Source organism: Monosiga brevicollis, genomic scaffold (genome assembly GCF_000002865.3).
Source record: "Monosiga brevicollis MX1 MONBRscaffold_30 genomic scaffold, whole genome shotgun sequence".
Lineage (NCBI taxonomy): Eukaryota > Choanoflagellata > Craspedida > Salpingoecidae > Monosiga > Monosiga brevicollis.
The window spans coordinates 176,089-195,730 of record NW_001865067.1 but is presented as its reverse complement, the minus strand read 5'-3'; the positions used below and the strand labels follow the sequence as shown (position 1 = coordinate 195,730).

Here is a 19,642-nt window from a genome sequence, read left to right as displayed (position 1 = left end):
TCGGTGCGACTGTAAAACTCAGCGGCAACACATGAGTAAGATGATGCCAAGTGGGCTAATTTAATGTAGAGAGCAAATGCACATTGGGTTTGTTGTTGCGACGGCAGGCATGAACCCGCTTCTTCAGTTCCAAGTTGGAACAAGAGCTTCTTTGACATTTTGGTATCATCTCTGTGAGGATGACTCATAATCATAGCGAGCCCATCATGCTCTGTGCACACCATGACTTGGAGATTAGAGCTGCTCGTGTCTATCGTATTCATGGCATTTCAATTGCACGACAGTCACCCAAGCGGAAAAGTCTGAACGTTATAGTAGACGACCAGCTCGGGGTATATTTGAGCATTGTCGAAAATCACAACTTCATGGGTTTCGCCAGGCGGTGTAGCAATGACCGAGTCATACCTACAGAAACAAGGAATGGGTGAGACAGAAAAACGCGGAGCATGAGCTTCTAGATATTCGAGCTCCAAGTCATCGCACCGTTCGTTGTTGGGCGCATTGGGTAAGAGTGGAGGGGCCAACGCTCCAGGAGGAGGTGAGTAATTAACAAAGGCATGCCCCAGCAGTGCTCGCGTGATGATGAGCATGTGTTCGCCGTTGGGTTCAGGCTGAGAATATTGATGACTCTATCAGTCACGTGGCATGCATCGTGTTAGCAGCAGCAGCTTTTGGATAAACAAGTCACAATTGCAAGCCGTACTTTGCCGGGATGGTCGGCTGCGTAAACACCAAGACCAAATCGGTGGCCCGCGCTGCTGCCGGCAAAGCGATAGTCGAGGCCCAGGCGCACAATCTTGTCGCGCAACAACTTGTCGTGGGGGATGCCGTGAAACAGCAGCCGTTCTTGGCAGCATGTATCACGAAGCAAGGCGGGACAGCCTGAGAGCTCATCAACCTTGGCCGTTAAAAGCCCATCATAGTGCTCCTGACTTGTGGTGCAATGCAACATCTCCCGCCGCTTTGCACTGTAACGTTCCCACAACACGGGATTTTGCACGCGCTCTACCCGCTGCACGGCGATGTTGGGTAGCCCTTGCTCGTCAGTACTCAGCTGCTTCAAAAGGTCGGCCACCTAGGTGCACAGTAACCTCAAATCAGCCTGCTTGGCAAAACGTGCACTGCATCACCTGGTAACGCACCTCTGAAATGAGCTCAGGTGCGTTGCGCAAAACGTCAATGGCGGGGCCAACTTGGACGCCTCCAGGTCGCTGCGCATTCTGCGCGGCGCCGAGTAGACTCGGCCTTTGCTTCGGATCTGTTGCGAGCAGGGCTCGCGTTTCCTTGTACAAATCGCTTGTTGAATCACACATCTGCACCGGAACATGGATGTGAAAAATAACAACAACAAAAGCACGTTCATAGAAGAGAAAAGGCAAGCTTCCCGAAGCTGAGCCTTGGCCGGTCTAGCCAAGACTGCATCACTGACCTCAGCCGCTAGATGAGGAAAATTGCAAGCGGCATCTCCTGTTGGCATGGTCCAGTGGCATTGCTCCGCTACCTCACTCACCCATGGGTTTGCAGGTGAAATTTTTGCAGGCGGTACCGTTAGTGGGTACATGTAGGTGTTGTAGAGAACACAGCCAAAGGAAAAGGCATCTTGCGCTGGACGTGCGCCCACACGCCCCCCACCAAAAAGCACCTCAGGTGGCACATATCCTGCTGTGCCCGACGAGCTTGTGGCCGTACAAGGCAACATCGTGGTTTCGGCGGCGGCCTTGGCAATGTCAAAATCGCCGAGCCGCACAACAGGCTGATCCTGGTCACCATCCAACATGACGTTGCTCAGTTTGACATCCCGGTGCACCAGGCCCTTGCTGTGCATAAAAGCCAGAGCCGTGCGTAGCTGTGCCATGAGCCCAGCAATCACCTCCGAAGTAGCCAGTTGACGCGCTTCGCCGAGCCACTGTTGCAGATCCCCTTGCGTACACCATGGCTGCACCAGGTAAGCACTCGGTTGGCCATCTTTCACATCCACAAGAGCCCCGAGGACAGGAATGATATGTGGATGCTCAAGCTTGCGCATGGCGCGAAGTTCGCGGAGAAATGTCCGGCACCGATCCTTCTTTTGCTGACAAGCAAAAGCATACTCCTTCACAGCCAAATCTTGCTCGGGGTGATTTGGTAGCGCGGCGCGGGCCTTGTAGACCTTGTGGTTTTGGTTGTAATGAAGGTTGAGATGTCCCAAGGTAGAGAGCGACAATGCCCGGTCCACTTCGGTCATGGCCTCCAAGATAAGACTGGCCGGAAGGTCGGGGCCAAGCACTGTGCGGAGCCGCGCTCCCAGCGCGCTCTGCTCAGGGCGCAAAAAGACCAGCAGAGCTGGGAAGTGACGATACAGTAGCCCTGCCAATGCCGCCACCTGGTCGACCTGTGTTTGATCTGATAGTTGTTGCTGCAAAATGACCAGACGCTCCTTCATCTTTTGCAATCGATCCTCAAGGCCAGCTCGCATCTCATCTGAAGCCAAAGGCAAGAATGCCGTGGTTGCCTGGATGTTCTCCTGCAGCTCGACCACTTCTTCGTGGATAGATACGACTTGATCCGCACTGTTCTGCGAGATTCCATCAGCATATATTTTGCACGAGGTCAGCACGGACAGCGTTGTGGCCTGCCAGTCGATCATGTCCTGAAGCTGCTGCACCAGAGCTTGCGACTCGTGCAACACAAACGCCAAATACCAATCATGATGCTCAGGATTATGCTCTGCTCTCCAGTTTCTGAGCTCCTTGAGGCCATTCAGCTCGGACAAGCTCAGCCTTTTGTGAGCCTGGCGCAACTGCTCCCATGAATTGGGCAACGTCTCGGCCGGAGGCGGTGCCCTCACATCCAAGCATTCAACGCTTTGCCGCAGCGTGTTGACACGATGAATCGTATCGTTGGTACCCGCTCCTGCTACGGCATCCAGTGCGTCGATTAAACCCAGCATCAGGTGCTTGAGGTTGGTGTTGGTGGTGATGAGCAGGTTTCGCCGCCTGGGTCCTATGTCGTGCAGCTCGGCAAACTTGTCCAGTGCTGCCTTAAGGTCCTTGGGTGGCGCCTCGGGTACGGTTGCGGGTGTGGTGGGTGGAACGGGGCACACTGCCAATTTAGCCTGGAGCTCGAGAAGAATTGGTTGCAGCTCAAATCGCCCTGCAATGTCTTGTAGCTCTTGAAGCACTGAGCCCAGGGTCTTTTCATCTGGGTTCAGCTGGCCCAAGTAGTTGTTCAACGCTTCGGGCGCTTCAAGCGCCTGGTCGAGGGCGCCGAGGGCTTGTGTGGTAATATTCTCGAAGGCGGGCCAGTCTATCGCGGGAAATTCTGGTGGGGCTTCATCCATAGTCTTCTGTATATCATCGACTGTCGTCGCAAGCTCCGGGTCATGATTGATGGCGCCATTGATAAAGGCCTTGAGGTGCGGGAGGGGATGGTCGCTGTTGCGCCCGGGCAGGAGAGGCTTGAGCCAAGTGTCCACCGCCGCAACAACAGAGGCTGTGGTCTAGTGGGGTGTTTTGCGCGAGAAATAAATGTCAGTTGTGATAAAGTTGGATGAGTATGTGGCGACGAGAGGGAAGCGCGTTTGGAGAAAGCAAAAGAGGAGAAGGCTCACCTCGAGGGTGGGCGTGTGGCTGGGCAGGGGTGGCAGCCAGGCGGAGGGTGGTGCAGGCGCAGCGGGTGCGAGAGGCTCGAGTTGGTGTACGAGGGGCTCGAGTTGGTGTGCGAGGGGCTCAAATGGCTGTGCGAGGTGAGCCTCGTGGGCAGCAAACACGGGTTCCAGGCATTCACCATGATCGCATCGACGTCCTGATTCAAGGGGCGTTTCGCCAGCCTGAGAAGTCCACAGACAAAAGATCGGAACGTGTGAGGTGGGTAACCAGGTGCAGTTGAAGTTGGGCACGCGTGAGGGACAGGTGAAGCCCCGGAATTCGAGTCAAAATATCATGAAGGATTGCGGTGAAAAGGCGAGAACGGCAGGTGGACGGTGCAGGAACAGGGAAGGGAGTGTTGGCACAAAAGAGGAACAGGAGCAAGAAACTAAATAGGCATGCAAGGTGGACAGGGTGGAGAGGAGAGAGACGGCCAGAGACGACGAACAGCAGGAACGGGAGCAGGAGCCAGAGGAAAAGGAGGAGGAAGCTACTGACGTTGTTCCTGGCGTTAACATCAACGCCACGCGTCAGCAAAAGATCCGCTACCTCCGCATTTCCATTGAGGCAGGCGCTGTGCAGTGGTGTATGGCCATACTGTGGAATGATGCATCGACATGTGATGGTAATGAAAAGAAATTAAACATTACAGCTGATGGGCCAGATTGACAGCGGGATAGCGGGGGAGGGGGAGGGGGGAGGGGGAAAGAGGGACTGACTCTGTGCCTTGCTTCAGTACCAACGCCGTAATCCAGCAGCACTTGCACCGCGTCTTTATGCCCCTCTTGGCAGGCAATGTGCAGTGGAGTACTGCCATTCTGTGGGTTGATCAACATTGCGAATAACATGAACTCTTCATAATCCACTCAACATGGCAGTTGGTGAACGACAAGACTGGGAGGGAAGAGGGAAATACTGACAATGTTCTGGGCTTCAGCATCAACACGGTGCTTTAGCAACATCTCCACTACCCCCACCAGGCCGCGATGGCAGGCGTGGTGCAGTGGCGTGTCGCCATCCTATAGGATGGATGATGCAGCATCACGAGTCATCATCACGTGGTAGAATTGTGCCATCACAGCGAGGCCAGTAGAAAAAGAGGGAAGCACTGACCTCGTCCGCGGTCGTGGCATCAACGTGGTTCTTCAACAGCATCCTTACCACATCCATGTGACCGTTTAGGCAGGCATGATGCAGCGGCGTATACCCACACTGTCGTTTGAATGATGCATATTACCGCCCATATCAGCAAAAGGAATACAAAGTGTATCCAATGGCACATCCAACTGATATACGTACCCCATCTCGATAGGCGGCAGCATCTCGAATCCGTTGGCCGGTCCAGCTGTTCAGCAGCTGTAGTGCCTCTTGTGCATCGCTTTGAATGCACGCGTTGTACAGCTGTGTTTCATCTCTTTCATTCATGGCGACGTTGTCCCTACACCGACGAACACGGACATTATGTCTGACAATCCGTCGAATTGTGCTATGGTGTCGAACTCGGACTCGGGAGATCTTGGGTGTCGATCTCAGTGGGTGATCAAAACAAAGTTCTGTGGAGCTCGTACCTGGGAGTGACTGTCTGTCTGTTGTGATTGGCTTGGAGCTCGTTCTGGGAGTGGCTGACCGTCTGTTGTGCTTGGCTTGGAGAAACAAACTCTTCCCACTGATCCTTCCTCTTGGCGCGTCGCTAATGGCCAGTGCAAGAGAAGGTGAGTGCGATCTCACGTCGATCGCAGCTGTGCCACTGGGTGGCCAACCACGATCGGTGTGATGGACAGACATGGAGGCAGCACAATTCCAGCAAAGCAAAGAGACCGCCTGTGCATTTACTGACTGAGAAGCAATCGCCAGAGATACACCATCAAACAGAGTAGCAAGCAGTCGCTCGAAGAGAAGAAAAATGCCACGAAAGAGCAGGGGCCACAAACACGAAAGGGTGTTCGAGACAAACCCCACTGTCAAGATCTCCACAAGCAAAACCACATAGCAAGCGACTCCGATCGTGTGGCTGGAACCCTACCCGCTATTCGCCATTCGTAAACAAAAACAAGACAAGCCAGTGAGTAAGATGGAAGAGGTGGATTCAACGCAGCACCTTCCGAGGCCCTGAGCGACGAGGAGAAGGGTGGAAGCAGGAGAGGGACGAGATCGCCGAGAGAGTCTTTGCACAAACCTGGCTGGAGAAAAGAAGGGAGACGTTTGGCGCATGCGTATTGTTACACACACCATGACACAAGCAGAAGGATCGGCATGCTGCTTGTATCTTCAATGTCAGTACGTTGGGAAAAAGAAAGACATTTACGAACAGAGAGAAAAAAGGATTTTATTTACATGTTAGCTATGGAGAATTCAATTCGTAGATGCGATCACAGCCTTAGGGCTCACTGAGCAACGCCTGTTGCCTGTTGATCTTGCAGTGGGAACCGACGCGCTGATGACTAAGAGTACCCTGGCCTCAGCGCATATCCCTCACGCGCTTCCCGCACAGATTGTAACAAAGTGATACTTCCCGAATTGCTGACACTCTCCACTTGTATGTCAAGCCCGCGGGTAGACTCTCGCAGGTTGGGGGGATCCACCACATGACGCTCGCTGCTCTCGAAATGGGTCTGCCACATGCTAATCGCCTCTGGCAACACATCAAACCAGCACATCGACTGGAAAGCGGGTGCTCTCACAACAGAAAAAAAAAAATGAAACGCAGCAAAGCGGCGACCAGGCGAAGATCCGCAAGGCTCACAGATAAAGCGCTGCTTGCCCAATAACGCCTCGATCCTATGCCCTCAGACACACTGCCGTTAATACAAGGCAGTACATGCACGTGTGGCATCGTTGATATGGGATGCCCCGGCTCCTCCATCTCCGTGAAAATCTCCAACATCCTTGAAAAGTATTTTACTTTTGTCGACTGAAACATGAAAAATCCCTCTTCTCTCTCTCTCTCTCTCTCTCTCTCTCTCTCTCTCTCATATTTACTTGAAGGATCAATTGGCGACACAAAGTCGCATATTTCCTGCATCTTCTCTGCTTTTTTAACGTTATGGTCTTATGACGATCTGCAACTTGTTGTATTTTTATCTTTGAAAATATTTTTTAAACGCGCGACCCGAGCCCGTCCGCGATCCGCCGCCGCGATCTGTTCCGTCGGATCTGCTGGTCCTTGAACAAGTTCAAGTCGCACGTTGGTTGGTTACCTGGATGATTGGTGAGGAGGCTTGTTGCTTAGTCTGACCGAGACCATGGCTGCACCTGGAACCGCTACCGCAACGACCACAACGACGACTGCTCAGTTCAACTTTGGTGGTGGTAAGTCAAGTCCCGATGACCTCCTCGCTGCCCGCTCTGAACGAACGAGGGAATGAGATGAGCAGCAGTGTGTCTCTCCGAACAAAACACACCTTGTCGGGGGCCTAGACCCCCGTATTCACACATACTTTGGGGGAGGCTGCCGGGCGGGGGGCAGAAATCATCTTTTTTGGCGCTCTCCCTTTTTTTTTTTCTTTTTTTTTCCTCCCTTGGTGATTGACTCACGTCGACCCCTTGCCCTTTCCGCCCGCCGGATGTTTCACCTGGCTCTGCCTGATTACGTGGACATGGCCAATCCATTTGATGGGGGCGTATATGGATGCATCCATCCTAACGTGTCGTCTGGTCATGGATAACCCTGCCGCTGCATGTGCATTAGCGTTGCTCGAGAATCCTCACAAGAAACAGGTCAGTGTCGCCGCTCAGCCAGGCGATTGCTAACGCGGACGGGGCCTTTTGCACTCACATGATCACTTTTTGTGTAGCTCATTGAACGCGTCGAGCACTTGGAGGATGAAAACAAGCGTTTGCGCGATGGTAAGTGTACCGTTTTTCCGCTGTGCTCGTGCAAAGGCTGGCGTGCCCTTTTTAGCCTTGACCCGATGGCATTGGTGCTCACGGCACGCATGCGCACAGCGGTCAAGCTGCTTCAGGAACAAGTCAAGTTGATGAAAACCAGCCTGAGGATAGCAGATGCCGACCAGTCTTCCGAATCTCAAGAAGCCAAAGAGCAGGCAGACGAGGCCAAAGAGGGCGCCAAAGAGGACGCCAAGGAGGACGCCAAGGACGCTAAGGACGCTCAGGAAGGCGAGGCAAAGGAAAGCGCCTGAGAAAAGACCTCGATTCATCAACCCTCTTTGCTTCGTCTCGTCAATGCGCCGCGTCATGCATGACCCCGATTGTTTATTTGTTTCTCCATGACCCAATTCCCCGATTGGCAAGCGTCTGGCTTCAATCTCAAAGAAGCTTGGTGTCCAATTCTCCTTGCGACCTGACTCGGCGTATAATCCCATTATGCTTTCTTGGCTTGACATCACCCGACGGGAAGCGATCAGAGAGTTGGAATTTGTGCGCCAATACACCCAGTGAATACATCCTAATGGATTCCAAAGACGCCCGGCCACCAAGGAACCGGACATGATCCAAAGCAAGAACAGAAATGGGCAAGAATTAAGAAAAAAAAAAAAAACAACTAAAACAAGGAAACAATAGCCCGGCCTGCGCACCCGTATTAACAAGATGAAGAGGCCTGGACGCCCATAAATGACATTAACACACAAGACCAAAGAATGCACACGTTTTCTCGGACGCGCATGTGCTTGTGCCAGTCAATCTGGTGAAGCAAGTTCAAAAGATTCAAAAAACGGCGGCTTGCACAAGGGTGCGATCTAGGAATTGGTAACCTCGAGCATGTCACATTGCTAACAGAATGCTTAAAACGGAGGCGGTGCCTGCGTGACAAAAAGGAAGAACCACCACGGTTAGAAAAAACAGGTGGGCGCCATGAAGGTAGCGCGCAAATACAACGTCAAGAAAGGTGGTCGTGAGCACGGCTCACTTACCGGCTGGGCAGCCGGAGGAATGCTATAGGCCTGGCTGTCCTTGTCACCGACGGCGGGTGATGATCCCTGGTAACCACCGGTGCTGTCCTGAGGCTCCACCTGAGATGTGAGCCAAGCAGCCATGCGTTGAGCTCGGCACAACGGATAAAAGGGAACACCGAAATAAAACTGGTCGTACGCTGTAGCCCGGCACGGCCGAGGCGTTGCCGTGGTAGGGCTCGGCATGGTCCTCGACTGAGGCGTAAGCGGTCTCCCCACGCACTGCGGGTGAGCGTGGCGGCAGGCGGGATGAGGGAAGGGACGACTCGGCTGCTTTGTGTGACAAGCGAGGGCGAGACGTACGGGTGGTCATGACATCACCACCGCGTTGACGAAACTCGAGGTAGGTGACGTAGGCGGTGAAAGGCTTGATAATAAAGTTGATGATGGTCATGGCCAGGGCAAATTTGGTGGTGTCAATGTACTTTTGCTTGAGCCCCGAGTTGGAGTGCTTGAGGGTTGCGCGACCATGAGCGTACACGCCCAGGGTCTGGATGACAAGATGCGTGAAAGAGGGCGGAAAGAAAGTTTCGTGAGTCAAGGCAGAAAGGCACGGGAAAGAAGGGGAGAATGGGCTGCAGGCTGCGGCGTACAATGATATCAATCAGAATGGAAGCGGAGAGAAGGACAAGGGCCGTCAGGACCGGCTCGGGCTTGGGCTGACATTCAAATTCAAATACAACAGATGCCAGGGGCAGGAGCGTTGATGAGATTGGTTCGATCCAACGGTGGCACCGAGCACCGAGAAGAGGAGCCGTGTGTGGAGAAAAACGGACGGACGGCCGAACCTCGAGATAATAGGCGACGAGGAGAAGGGCAAAAACGATGGCGTTGTAGCCATAATTGCCGTCAACGTTGGCAAAGAGGCTGATGCCCTGTGATGTGCAAGGGGATGTACCGTAAGAGACATGCCGGCAGAGGCCGTGAGCACGACAGTGCCAACGGGCATACACACTGATTCTGAGCAGCAGGAAGCGAAGCTCGGGAGCCCAGTCGTACCAGCTGAATGACCACGGGCAGAAACATGCCCAAGGGGTTGATCTTGAACGCCATTTTTGTTGCTTTCACAATCCCTACGCCAACGTGTTGCGCGCACCGCCCATCATGAGGTCGCACGATCCAGCTGCCTTCACTCGATCGCACATGCAAGGGCCACTATACACACACACACACACACACACACACACACACACACACACACACACACACACACACGACACCAAACACCAAGTTCCCTTTGCACAAGACACCTCTCCCACCCAAACGCCCCGCTACCAATGCCAATGCCAATGCCGATGCCGATGCCGATGCCGATGGCACAGACCACCAGGGCGCTGCCACTAGACACTAGACGTCATGTACACACGCACATGTACAGAGCAAGCAAAGCAGCAGTTACCTTTCTCTCTCTTGAAGAACAACGGAAAATGTGCTTACGTATGTGTGTGTGTGTGTGTGTGTGTGTGTGTGCCTCTTATCTCTCTCTCTAAACTCTCTCTCTCTCTTAAATCTCTAACTCTCTCTCTCTCTAACTCTCTCTCTCTCAATCATAACTCTCTCTCTCTAAATCTCTAACTCTCTCTCTCTCTCTCTAAACTCATCTCTTCTCTCTTGATGGCGCTCGTCTGTTTCATCCCGCTCTCGCTTCTTTCTCCGTTCCTCTCTCGCTTCTTTCTCGTCTTTCCGCTTCTCGCTCTGTCGGATGGCGGTCAAGGTGGCCGACCACTTGTGTCATCAATGGGATGGATCGCAGGCAGCGCCGTGGAGGGATTCCTCTTTTTTCGGGGTCGGTATGTTGGAAGGGCTCAACGGTCAGGCACATGTAGCCAGGGTCAGTACGAGACATGTAACTCGCAGGCATTTGGGGAGGGGGGGGGGGTTCAATTAGAAGAGGGCTTCTTTTTTCTGTTTTTTTTTTCCCTTTGCTTTTGTGCTGCTTTGGCTTGCACCGGCGAGCAAGGAGCAAACGGCCAGAAAACAAGGGGGGACGAGAAGGATCATCTACTCCTTCTCGAATTGCCATTTGCCGCGGTTCGTAAAGCTGGTCATGCCCTTGCCGCCAATACCACACGTTCCCACGCCCACCTGTAGAAGCGACAAGGCACAGGAAAGGGCCAGTGAGATCAATCCAGCTGGCCAGGTGTACACACATCCCCAAACTGTGCATACCTTGCCATCGTAGCTGTCCGGGGTCTTGAATATACTTTGGCCATGCTTGCCTGATCCACCAACACCCGAAGCTTTCTTCTTAGACTACACCGAGACGCGATACGAGAGGCATGAGCGAGGAATGAAACCTGGGCTGCTCATGCGAATCAATGTGATGCTCCAATGGCGAGCTAGGATCAAAGCACCAACCTTTTTGGCAAAGTTCTTCCACGAGTTGGCCTTGTCATTGTAGGCCTTTTCCAGTTCGGTTTCTTTGGCACGGCGCTTGGCCTCGTGCTTCTTGCGTTCCTCGTACGACTTTTTCTTCTTCTTGAGGGGCTCACTGCTGGCCGTGACTGGTGCATCGCCTGCTGCCCCCGTGCTGACCTTGCTCTTGGGTCCCGTCTTGGCCGAGGGTCCCGAACCAGCCCCGCCCAGCGGCCGCAGCGATGCCAGCTATTATAATAATGCATGGCACACAAAAACACACAGCGTCAGGCCCCCTGCCAATCAGCAGGTGGCATAACTCGCACAAAATACGACAAAAAAAAAATACCTTGACTTCATCAGAGTCTTCGTACTCGGGGAAGGTCACCATGGCTCGCAAGCCATCATCTGTAAAGGCCGTGATCACAGCCTTGTAGTATTTACCTGTCAACGCAAAACGATGAGCCAGAGTGAATGCCTTGCAAGAGGACGCAGAGCATTCAAGCACCCCAATCGCCAGGCCCAACCACCTCTCCAAGGCCACGCACCATCATCACTCCAAACAGCCTCGCACTCTTGACCAACAGTCCAGCCATCAACGGTCTTGGGCTTGGCGCCATCGGCACCCGAAGCATCGCCATCTGCAGGAGCGGTGACGCCCGCCACTTGTGACTGCAACGCAATTAATTGCTGTGTTCGACAAACAAACAAAAAAAGGGGGAGTTGTTGCCGACCCATAACAGCGGTGAGCTGAGCGGGACACTGATGCGGGTAGGCTCAAGCAGACCAAGTCGGCGGTGCGCCTCTGACCTTGATGTTGCTCGCCAACGCCTGGTACTCGGCATTGTCTGGCTCAGCCAGTATCAACGCCTCCACCTACAATAAAAGAGCCAACCAGGTAAAACCACCGTCAGAAGCGTCGAGGATGCCGTCTGCCAGAACGATCGTGCGCGTCTCAATGTGCTCGTGAGTTTGACTGTGTCAATGAATGTATCGAGGGGCAAGAGCCGGCCAGCTCGAATATAGGTGCAATGTGATCAATATGCGCCACAGAACAGGTCGTGTCCAGGCCTGCCACGGCCAGAGCAGGGCACAGGGGAAGGGAGTCGCGAATTCGCACCTGCGCGAGCTGCGCGCGCATCTCTGCCAGCTCGGCCGCCATTTTCTTGGTTTAAAGCAAACTGCTTGTAAGCAAATAACTAAAACATCTGACAACAGCCGTGTTTTCAGTCCTGGTCCAACATGATTGTACTATGTAAATTTACTATAATTTTACACGTAGAAATGACTTTTAAACCATAGACATTCCCCCAGAGTCTGACAACGGATTGCGCTCTGGTAGCAGGTGCAGTGAGTTGAGCTGATGCGCCCGTGACGTGGCACCCGACAACACCATATGGCAGCCCCGCGCCGGGTCGAGCCAGCAGTGTGCAAGCAGACCAAGTCTGCGTGTGCGTGCGTGCGTGTGTGCAAAAGATACTGAAAAAAAAACGCTCAATTCCCAGCAAGCTTCTCAAAGCGGCCGCGTCGTCGCCGTGAGCCATAGATGTCATAACAGAGAGAGAGACACACACACACACACAGACGCCAAACTAGGAAGCGACGAGGCCTCCGAAGGCAGAGAGACTGCTCTAGACCAAAACCGTTGTAATGTAATTTTCAAGCCAATTCAGAGAGTGTGTCAGTGAACAGATGTGTTGCTGTGGGGTCTTTTGTTGTCTTTCTTTGCGAGAAGCCCATGCCAACCAGGCGACTCTCTGACATAGTTGGCCCCAACGCCACTATCCCTGCCCGCGTCATCTTTTCCCCGCTTGTCTCTGCATTCGGCTTTGTTTCAAGCTTATCAAAAACTCTCTGTGACGGCTCATCTCTCGCCAAATACACGTCAGCTCACACACTCTCTAGCTTGCCGTCATCCTCCACTTGCTTTCTCTGTATTTTCTTTCCATTGCAGAGTGAGTGTTCAGTGAACAGGGACCATTGGCGCAAACGGCCAAGTCCCCGAATGGCAGTCGCTCTTGGCGCCTTTGGCGGGGTATTCGAGGACTATTGCATTTGTGGAACGACGCATGGCTCATCCTTTAACTGTCTTGCCACGCATCCTCTACTTGTTGATCATAGCGCTCTTGCTCTTAAAGCCCCCTTGTTGCCTTTTTTTTGACCTCTTCGGGCTGTGTTTTGACGGTACGTCCTCCAGTCAGCGGGCTGCCGCTGCCTCGCCCATGCCCGTCGCGTCTGTTCTTGGACAGCTGCCAGCCGTGCTGCAGGACCTAGTTATTAGGGATGAATGTTGGGTTTGGGGAAGCTCTTTGAAGTCAGCTGCCCGGGTCCATCCTCTCACCACCTTATGCTGGTTTCCGTTGGACCACGCAGCCAAGCCGCGTGCCAAGCCTGTACTCGGCGCCTTTTTGGTTCCGTCTCGACCCCTGCGGCAGCGCGGTCGTCCTTTGCATTGACACGACCCCACACACATACCGTCAACCATGGCGTAAGTACCTCCATGCCTCCTACAGCCCCCCACTCTTCCCTTGCCCCTCATGGCGCGGACCAAGCATCCCAAATGCCACGACACTTTTGTGTGTGGCTATAATGCACATGATCTTCGTCTCTATCCGACCATCCGCTTCGCTTCAAGCTCACTCAATCCCATCTGCTCTCCTGCTGCAGGAGCAACGATGACACAGCCACGGCCATCCTTCGCAAGAAGGACAAGCCCAACCGCCTCATTGTTGAGGACTCACCCAACGATGACAACTCGGTCATTGGCCTCAACCAAGATAAGATGGACGAGCTTGACCTTTACCGCGGTGACACGGCCCTTATCAAGGGCAAGCGCAAAAAAGACACGGTCAGTTGTTCCCAGCACCACTGCACTGCTTTAACGATGATGGCCTGCCCCGCTCACCCAGGAGCCTGGCTTCGTGCATCGCCTTTCATCTTGTAGGTTTGCATCGTGTTGGCCGATGAGGATTGCCCCCTCGAGAAGATTCGCATGAATAAGGTGGTCCGCAACAACCTGCGCGTGCGTCTTGGCGACGTTGTCACGATCCATCAGTGCCCAGACATCCCCTACGGCAAGCGCATCCACGTGTTGCCCATTGACGATACGGTCGAGGGCCTGACCGGCAACCTCTTTGATGTCTATCTGAAGCCTTACTTCCTCGAGGCTTACCGCCCCGTGCGCAAGGGTGAGTCAAAAGTCCTCCGCCATCACCAGCTAACCGCCACCATACCCTCGTGTGCGAATCAAAGCAACACATGCCCTTATCCATCCCAGCTCACTGGTTTCTCGGTCTCATTCGTGGGTGGGTAGGCGACTTGTTCCTGGCACGCGGTGGCATGCGCGGGGTTGAGTTTAAGGTGGTGGACACGGATCCCGAACCCTACTGCGTGGTTGCTCCCGACACCGTCATTCACTGTGAAGGTGAGCCCATCCGCCGCGAGGACGAGGAAGCCAACCTCAACGAGGTGGGCTATGATGACATTGGTGGCTGCGCCAAGCAGCTGGCTCAGATCAAGGAGATGGTCGAGCTCCCCCTGCGCCATCCCCAGCTGTTCAAGGCCATTGGCGTCAAGCCGCCCCGCGGCATTCTCCTGTATGGTCCTCCCGGTACCGGCAAGACCATGATCGCCCGTGCCGTGGCCAACGAGACCGGCGCCTTCTTCTTCCTCATCAACGGTCCCGAAATCATGAGCAAGATGGCCGGTGAATCAGAGTCCAACCTGCGCAAGGCCTTTGAGGAAGCGGAGAAGAACTCGCCCGCCATCATCTTCATTGACGAGATTGATGCCATCGCCCCCAAGCGTGAGAAGACCAACGGCGAAGTCGAGCGACGCATCGTCTCCCAGCTCCTCACCCTCATGGATGGCCTGAAGCAGCGCGCCCACGTCATTGTCATGGGTGCCACCAACCGTCCCAACAGCATTGACCCGGCCCTGCGCCGCTTTGGTCGCTTCGATCGCGAGCTGGATATCGGTATCCCCGATGCCACGGGCCGCCTCGAGATCCTCCGCATTCACACCAAGAACATGAAGCTGGCTGATGATGTGGACCTTGAGAAGATTGCCAACGAGACCCACGGCTATGTCGGTGCCGATCTTGCAGCCCTCTGCTCCGAGGCCGCTCTGCAGCAAATTCGCGAGCGCATGGACCTCATCGACCTCGAGGAGGACAACATTGACGCCGAGGTCCTCGACCTGCTCGCCGTTACCAACGATAACTTCCGCTTTGCCCTCGGCTCCTCCAACCCTTCAGCGCTCCGCGAGACAGTGGTGGAGGTTCCCAACGTGGCCTGGACCGACATTGGTGGTCTCGAGGAGGTCAAGCAGGAGCTGCGCGAGATGGTTCAATACCCCGTCGAGCACCCCGAGATGTTCCTCAAGTTTGGCATGTCTCCCTCCAAGGGTGTCCTGTTCTACGGTCCCCCCGGCTGTGGTAAGACCCTGCTGGCCAAGGCCATTGCCAACGAGTGCCAGGCCAACTTCATCTCCATCAAGGGCCCCGAGCTCTTGACCATGTGGTTTGGTGAGTCAGAGGCCAACGTCCGCGACGTTTTTGACAAGGCACGTGCGGCCGCGCCCTGCGTCCTGTTCTTCGACGAGCTCGACTCGATCGCCCAATCGCGTGGTAGCTCCCTCGGCGACGCCGGAGGTGCCTCGGACCGCGTCATCAACCAGGTGCTCACGGAGATGGACGGCATGAACTCGAAAAAGAACGTCTTTATCATTGGTGCCACCAACCGTCCCGATATTATTGACCCTGCCGTCCTGCGTCCGGGTCGCCTTGACCAGCTCATCTACATTCCCCTCCCCGATGAGGAGTCTCGCCGCAGCATCCTGAAGGCCAACCTGCGCAAGACGCCGCTGGCCGATGATATCGATCTCAACGTCGTGGCCGCCAACACCAAGGGCTTCTCTGGTGCCGATCTGACCGAGATTTGCCAGCGCGCCGTCAAGCTGGCCATCCGGGAAAGCATCGTCAAGAGCATCCAGCTCAAGGAGGAGCACGCCCGCAACGGTGACGATATGGATGAGACGGATGACGTGGACCCCGTGCCCTGCCTGCGCCGCGATCACTTTGAGGAGTCGATGAAGTTTGCCCGCCGCTCCGTGAGTGACCAGGACATTGCCAAATATGAGATGTTTGCCCAAAGGTTGCAACAGTCGCGTGGCTTTGGTGACTTCCGGTAAGCTTCAGAGCCCCTTGCCTCTCCTTTCAATGCCGAACATATGTGCTGCCTTCCGCATCCCCAAATCCGCCCATCTCACACGCATGCCTCTCCCCACCACTAGATTCCCCGATGCCCCTCAGTCACAGCAAGCATCTGGCAGTGCGCCAGCGGCCAACCCCCAGGTTGGCGCCAATGACGACGCCGATGATGACTTGTACAATTAATTTCTGGGCATGTTTGCCAGGCTTCGCTGTTGAATCTTGGCTGGCACCCCGTGTTCAAACCAACCTAACATACAAAGCTTCCCCTTTTCCCTCTTGTTTACGTGTCTGCCATGGCTTTGTGCCTCTGCTGGGTCCTCATGGTAATTGATCATCGCCATTGCACCTCACTCTTATCCCCAACACCAAATGTGATGCCTTGTTGTTGACAAAGCCGTCGATCAAAGTATTGGGGCACCCCATATAAACCTAAAAGGCAGTTTAAAGATTCGACCCGAAGACCCACATTGGATCCCCCAGGTCATGTGTGAAAGAGGCCCGAGCACACACTAGTGGAGTCGGGTGTCTATTGATATGCGTGTGTGCTCTCGATAACCATCAAGAAAGACGAAGTGCTCGGGAAAAATAATCACTGTTTTCTGCTAATTTTGACCCATTTTTTTTTTCTTCTTCTTCTTCATGACTCGAGCTCTTAAATTTGACATAGTTGACATGAGGTTGGTCACATTAGCACACAAATACGCTGCATACGCATCAACATCGAAATGGCTCGCGTACAAAGCCAAGAGGAAATGCTCAAAACATTTGCCAAACAACGTCCCGCATCTAGCTTTTTGATTAATCATGTAAAATCCTCGGATTCACTGAGGTCTGCACAGTCAAATTTCGATTTCCGCATCGCGTGGATGTTCGTAGAGGTGAAAGCAAAGAACAGAGCAACACAGCGTTCGGTCGACACGTTGGCGGTGGCGTATAAAAAGTTTACATAATATTGTTTCGTAGCACAAAATCCTAAGTAAAAGCGAACGATAGACACCTGACGGGAAGGCGTGTGGCCAGGCAAACATAGATACTCGTCGCCTAAGCCGAGTCCTCGGGAACGATACGCTGACGCAAGCCAAACCCGTTGGGCTCGCAACACACGTCCGCACTACAGGTGGTCACCCATGCACACACGAGATGAGCATGACTTCCGGCGTTTTCCGCCTCGAAAGCCAGTCGGGCTCACAAAGGAAGCGAGCGAAAGGGGCCAACATACATGCAGCCTTGTACGCAGTTGCCGTAAGGTTGACAGGTACCCGCGACCACTTGCTCGGCAGTCAACTAGGAAAAGGGCAAAGCGAAGGGAGCGCAAATTGGCGAATGATTGGCGATATCCCCACTTGAAAAGGCGGGCAGCCAGCATGCACACGCGGGCTTTATGGGCGCATGACTCACGTCCACGTATTCTGGTTGGATGGTCGCCGAGTGAATGTTGTATTTGTGCAATAGATCCTGAAGCCGAGTCATCAACTGCAGGACGACACGGGACGACACGGGGCGACACGGGGGAATTTGAGCACAAGCGTAGCAAAAAGCAAAGACAGAAAGGTATAGCAGAGCCCAAGCTCACCTGTGGCCAGGCCTTTGTGGAAATGACCTTGACATGCATGGTGCCAATGACTACGCCATCCACCAACTGCCAAACATGGAGCTCATGCAGATCAACAATGCCTTCCACCTGCAAGATCTCCCCAGACAGGCTGCACACATTGGCGAATCGTCAGTGGCCGATGATACGGTGAGCGTGTGTGTGTGTGTGTGTGTGTGTGTGTGTGTGAGTTGGAGCAATCCAGTAAGGTCGGAAATAGCAAAGTCTTTGAGTGGTTGAAAAGCAACAACAAAACAACAACGACAACGAAAAAAGGTGTCGGTCAAGGTGTGTACAACATACCGTTGGACGTCGACATCGCTGGGCGAGCTCTGGAGGAGGATGAGACCACACGAGCGGACCAAGGGTACAGCGCTGACAAAGATGACAATACTCGAGAGGACAGAGGCGACCGGATCGGCATACACGACCCTAGTGTAGATGCCAGACCGAATAGATGGGAGAGCGGGTGAGTGGGGGCACACAGCACGCAACACGCAGCTGCTGGAGCGCACACGGGCCACCTACCAAGGATGATCAGTTTGCTTGAAAAAGTAGACCAACAGGCCAACCACCAAGACCAGAAGAGAGGTAAAGACATCTCCGGCAAAATGCAGGAAGAGGCCCCACATGTTGTGATCCTATAGGGATGGGTGAGGTCAGGGTGAAGAAGGCTTGCATGAGGAAGCGTATGGAAGGGGTTCAAGGGCGAGACGTGGGCAAAGTGGTTGATGAAAATAAAATACAAGAAACAAGATACGCACAATGCCACCATGCCCGTGGCTGTGGCCGTGGTCATTGTCATTGTGGGCGTGACCGTGAGCGTGACTGTCCTGGTCCGCACTGCTGCTCTGAGAATGACTGTGGCTGCGGCTGTGGCTGTGACCGTGGGCATGCTCATCATCATGGCTATGGCCGTGACCATGGCGGTCATTGTCATCCGAGTCGGCGCAATCTCCATCATTGATGCTGTGGGCCCTGTCGATGATGAGCAAAGAAAGGCAATTGGTGTTGGATGATTGGTGTGGACCGAGAAGATAGACAAGCCAAGAAGCAAGGAATAAAAAACAGCAGCAGCAGCAGCAGAAAAAGCAGCAGCAGCACTGCAACAACGTACTGGCCGCTGTAGCTTCGATGCTTGCGACTGGCGAGACCATGTGCATGCCCATGGCCCTCAGACGATCCACTTCCATGCCCGTGTTTATGACCACCGCCACCACCATGACTATGCCTGTGTACAAAAAAGAGGGTGGTGTCAGGCGAGGCAACAAGAAAAGCGGTCAGAGAATCTCTCTTGTCGACGAGAGCTACAGCACGTTGGGTGAGGAGTAAAGGGTACAACACGCACCCATGGCCTCCGAGTGCAACAACTCCAATAATATTGAAGAGCATGCCCACGCCTGCCACGATGATGAAAGATAGGCTATCGTCGCGGTCCACGTCTGCAGAAGAGCAAAACATCATGTCTTTGAGGCATGTGTGCGTGGAGGGATTGGGGTTGCCTTGCGTGGCTCATCTAGACGCAAAGGTCTCGAGTTGGAGCAGCACTGACCGTCGGGCTCAATGAACAAGGGAACGGTTTGGAGGGTGATCATAATGGCAATGACAATGAGGAAGATGCCGTTGGAGATGCCGCCAAGCAACTCTGTGCGACGCCAGCCAAAGGTCATTCGGTCTGAAGCACCCTGAGGAAAGGTGAAGCAATGAAAGGGTTATGACAAGGCAGGCAGTGAGGAAAGACATCCACCCAGGCAGGTGACCCAAGAGGGCGAAGAAGGGGACAAGCAAGCTGCCAGAACCCGGTAGAGCATGGCAATGCACGGTCAGGGACTCACCTGCATTTTGCTGCGCTCGGCCCAATATGCGACGGCCAGGGAGATGGCATCGCTGAGGTTGTGGAGGCCATCCGAGAACATGGTAAGCGAGTGCACGATAAGAGAGACGGCCA

General features: G+C 54.0%; 4 protein-coding genes across 4 annotated transcripts in view; 1 reads left to right on the top strand and 3 right to left on the bottom strand.

The window, feature by feature from the left end:
- Positions 1-284: 284 nt before the first annotated feature.
- MONBRDRAFT_38704 (uncharacterized protein) lies at positions 285-9,602 on the bottom strand (the record flags this gene model as incomplete). Its single annotated transcript, XM_001749358.1, has 15 exons — positions 9,536-9,602; positions 9,325-9,411; positions 9,130-9,195; positions 8,840-9,026; positions 8,676-8,758; positions 8,498-8,596; positions 5,195-5,316; positions 4,926-5,064; positions 4,547-4,645; positions 4,346-4,444; positions 1,511-3,478; positions 1,143-1,313; positions 704-1,075; positions 484-611; positions 285-405 (listed from the first exon to the last, which is right to left on the bottom strand). The coding sequence occupies exons 1-15, from the start codon at positions 9,587-9,589 to the stop codon at positions 285-287; spliced, it is 3,795 nt and encodes a 1,264-aa protein (XP_001749410.1). The 5' UTR covers positions 9,590-9,602.
- An 802-nt stretch (positions 9,603-10,404) lies between these two features.
- MONBRDRAFT_38703 (uncharacterized protein) lies at positions 10,405-12,053 on the bottom strand (the record flags this gene model as incomplete). Its single annotated transcript, XM_001749357.1, has 7 exons — positions 10,405-10,621; positions 10,706-10,789; positions 10,895-11,140; positions 11,241-11,335; positions 11,440-11,581; positions 11,702-11,767; positions 12,012-12,053. 7 exons carry the CDS (start codon positions 12,051-12,053, stop codon positions 10,538-10,540), a joined length of 759 nt encoding a protein of 252 aa, XP_001749409.1. The 3' UTR covers positions 10,405-10,537.
- A 960-nt stretch (positions 12,054-13,013) lies between these two features.
- On the top strand, positions 13,014-16,447 carry MONBRDRAFT_38701 (uncharacterized protein). Its single transcript, XM_001749409.1, has 6 exons — positions 13,014-13,075; positions 13,265-13,379; positions 13,559-13,739; positions 13,836-14,079; positions 14,205-16,077; positions 16,184-16,447. The coding sequence occupies exons 2-6, from the start codon at positions 13,375-13,377 to the stop codon at positions 16,284-16,286; spliced, it is 2,406 nt and encodes an 801-aa protein (XP_001749461.1). The 5' UTR covers positions 13,014-13,075; positions 13,265-13,374; the 3' UTR covers positions 16,287-16,447.
- A 490-nt stretch (positions 16,448-16,937) lies between these two features.
- MONBRDRAFT_34104 (uncharacterized protein) overlaps positions 16,938-19,642 on the bottom strand; it is a gene marked incomplete at its 5' end in the record, with an annotated part of 6,335 nt that continues 3,630 nt past the window's right edge. The window contains 10 exons of the mRNA XM_001749356.1: positions 16,938-17,214; positions 17,323-17,387; positions 17,502-17,576; positions 17,677-17,806; positions 17,998-18,126; positions 18,223-18,335; positions 18,539-18,672; positions 18,812-18,925; positions 19,247-19,379; positions 19,530-19,581. Coding sequence (XP_001749408.1) covers positions 17,145-17,214; positions 17,323-17,387; positions 17,502-17,576; positions 17,677-17,806; positions 17,998-18,126; positions 18,223-18,335; positions 18,539-18,672; positions 18,812-18,925; positions 19,247-19,379; positions 19,530-19,581 — 1,015 coding nt within the window. The 3' untranslated portion in view covers positions 16,938-17,144. The remainder of the gene's footprint in view (positions 17,215-17,322; positions 17,388-17,501; positions 17,577-17,676; positions 17,807-17,997; positions 18,127-18,222; positions 18,336-18,538; positions 18,673-18,811; positions 18,926-19,246; positions 19,380-19,529; positions 19,582-19,642) is intronic.

What these genes read in the sequence shown, in the direction of transcription:
- MONBRDRAFT_38701 (XM_001749409.1), top strand. An exon ending in GCAAGCGCAAAAAAGACACG is followed by an intron (nt 13,740 to 13,835) that starts GTCAGTTGTTCC and finishes TTCATCTTGTAG; the next exon opens with GTTTGCATCGTGTTGGCCGA. An exon ending in TTACCGCCCCGTGCGCAAGG is followed by an intron (nt 14,080 to 14,204) that starts GTGAGTCAAAAG and finishes GTGGGTGGGTAG; the next exon opens with GCGACTTGTTCCTGGCACGC.